The sequence below is a fragment of the Fonticula alba genome, assembly GCF_000388065.1.
Source record: "Fonticula alba strain ATCC 38817 unplaced genomic scaffold supercont2.1, whole genome shotgun sequence".
Classification (NCBI taxonomy): Eukaryota; order Rotosphaerida; family Fonticulaceae; genus Fonticula; species Fonticula alba.
Window position 1 is genome coordinate 1,763,152 of NW_009242971.1, and position 1,455 is coordinate 1,764,606.

A 1,455-nucleotide genomic window follows, 5' to 3' on the forward strand; every position below is an offset into this window, starting at 1 on the left:
GGGGGGGGGGTGCGGGGCGCCCGGGCAATCGGCAGGATGGTGCTGTGCCTTCCCCTCCCAGGGATCTTCCCATCCCCATGGTGTTCTACCATGTCCGCCCTTTCCTCTCCCACATCCGGAGGGCACCCGGGCCCATGTAACCGGCTACCCTAAAGTTCCTGATCGGACGGAGGGCGAGAAGATAATATGCACACAATGGCGTCTCTCGCTGGATTAACGGGGGCAGCCTAAACGAGGGAATAGCAGCGGCCGGGAGGACAATCATGCGCAAGACTCTTCCCAGTGGCCGAAGAGGGCGAGTCTGCCCTTGTCCTTTTGTTGGGCCACCGAAGAAAGGTACTCCCGAGGACCGCCATGGGAGGTGCGGCGCGCGGGGTGGCATGGTAATCCCTCGGGTGGCATTGGAGGACACATGTGGAAGACTGAGTCGCCCCAGGTGCGCGAATGCAGATGCTGACCCCGTGTGGAGGCCAGCGAGGGGGATGTCTGACCTGCCCTCGAGATCGCGCCAGTGTTCGCCATATGCTGGCGCATAATGGTCGATCGCGACTCCACACGTGGGTCCCTGGACAGGGTACTACCTCGTGCAACGGCAGGCGGGGAGGTGGAGGGGCAAGGCAGCGAAGGGGGCAGGAGGCCAGTGAGCCTGCAGAGGCACGGGGAACAATCGGCGCGACTCATGAAATCGATCTCAGGAGATGGGCCGGGGGCGCCTGACGAAGTCGGACCGTGCAATCCGAGAGATGTGGGCCAAATCCTGAGGGGGTGGCGGGAGGGAGGTTCGGGCGGGCTCGGTAACCTCACCGGTTACACCGCCATGCCCTGTGCGTGACAACCTGGGGAGGGGGGGGGGGGGGAGGGAGACGAGCCTCCGGCCGGCACTATGGCCAATCTTTTCCCTCCTCAACAACAACCGCCAGCATGTCTCTCTCTCTCTCTCTCTCTCTCTCTCTCTCTCTCTCTCGGCGCCTCGTCGGGTGGCGGCCCCTCCCGTGCATGCTATTTATCGTACGCTTACGCACCCGGACGTCCCACGTCGTCGCCAAACTCTTCCTATTGAATACCCCGATACCCCTCCTCTCCCCTATCTATTGTACCCGCCTGTCCCCCTGCCGCCCACACACGCCCGCCCTCCCGCCCTCCCAGAGCAACCCTTCTCCCCTGCTGACTCCCCAGCGTCAAGCCCCCCCCCCATCTACTCCCCTCCCCTTTGCGCCGAATTAAGAGCAATGCAAATTCCCACCCAGACCAAGCGGGCATCCGGCTCGGTAGCCGGAGGCAAGGGACCCAAGGATCCGACCCATGGCCGCCTCGGTGACCGACAGACCACACAGAGCATGCTCTCCGAGTCCCAGCTCGGCACCGGGCATCCCGGCGATGATGGTGCGACCAGCTCGGCTGTCCCTCCTTCTCCTCCATCCCCACCTGCTGGCCTCGCCGATGCTTGTGCCCCCC

The 1,455-nt window shown here is 64.2% G+C and overlaps 1 protein-coding gene across 1 annotated transcript in view; it reads left to right on the top strand.

The window, feature by feature from the left end:
* Positions 1-1,066: 1,066 nt before the first annotated feature.
* The window catches only part of H696_00392 (hypothetical protein), a gene marked incomplete at its 3' end in the record, with an annotated part of 1,454 nt that continues 1,065 nt past the window's right edge, over positions 1,067-1,455 (top strand). The window contains exons 1-2 of the mRNA XM_009494240.1: positions 1,067-1,093; positions 1,184-1,383. Coding sequence (XP_009492515.1) covers positions 1,230-1,383 — 154 coding nt within the window. The 5' untranslated portion in view covers positions 1,067-1,093; positions 1,184-1,229. The remainder of the gene's footprint in view (positions 1,094-1,183; positions 1,384-1,455) is intronic.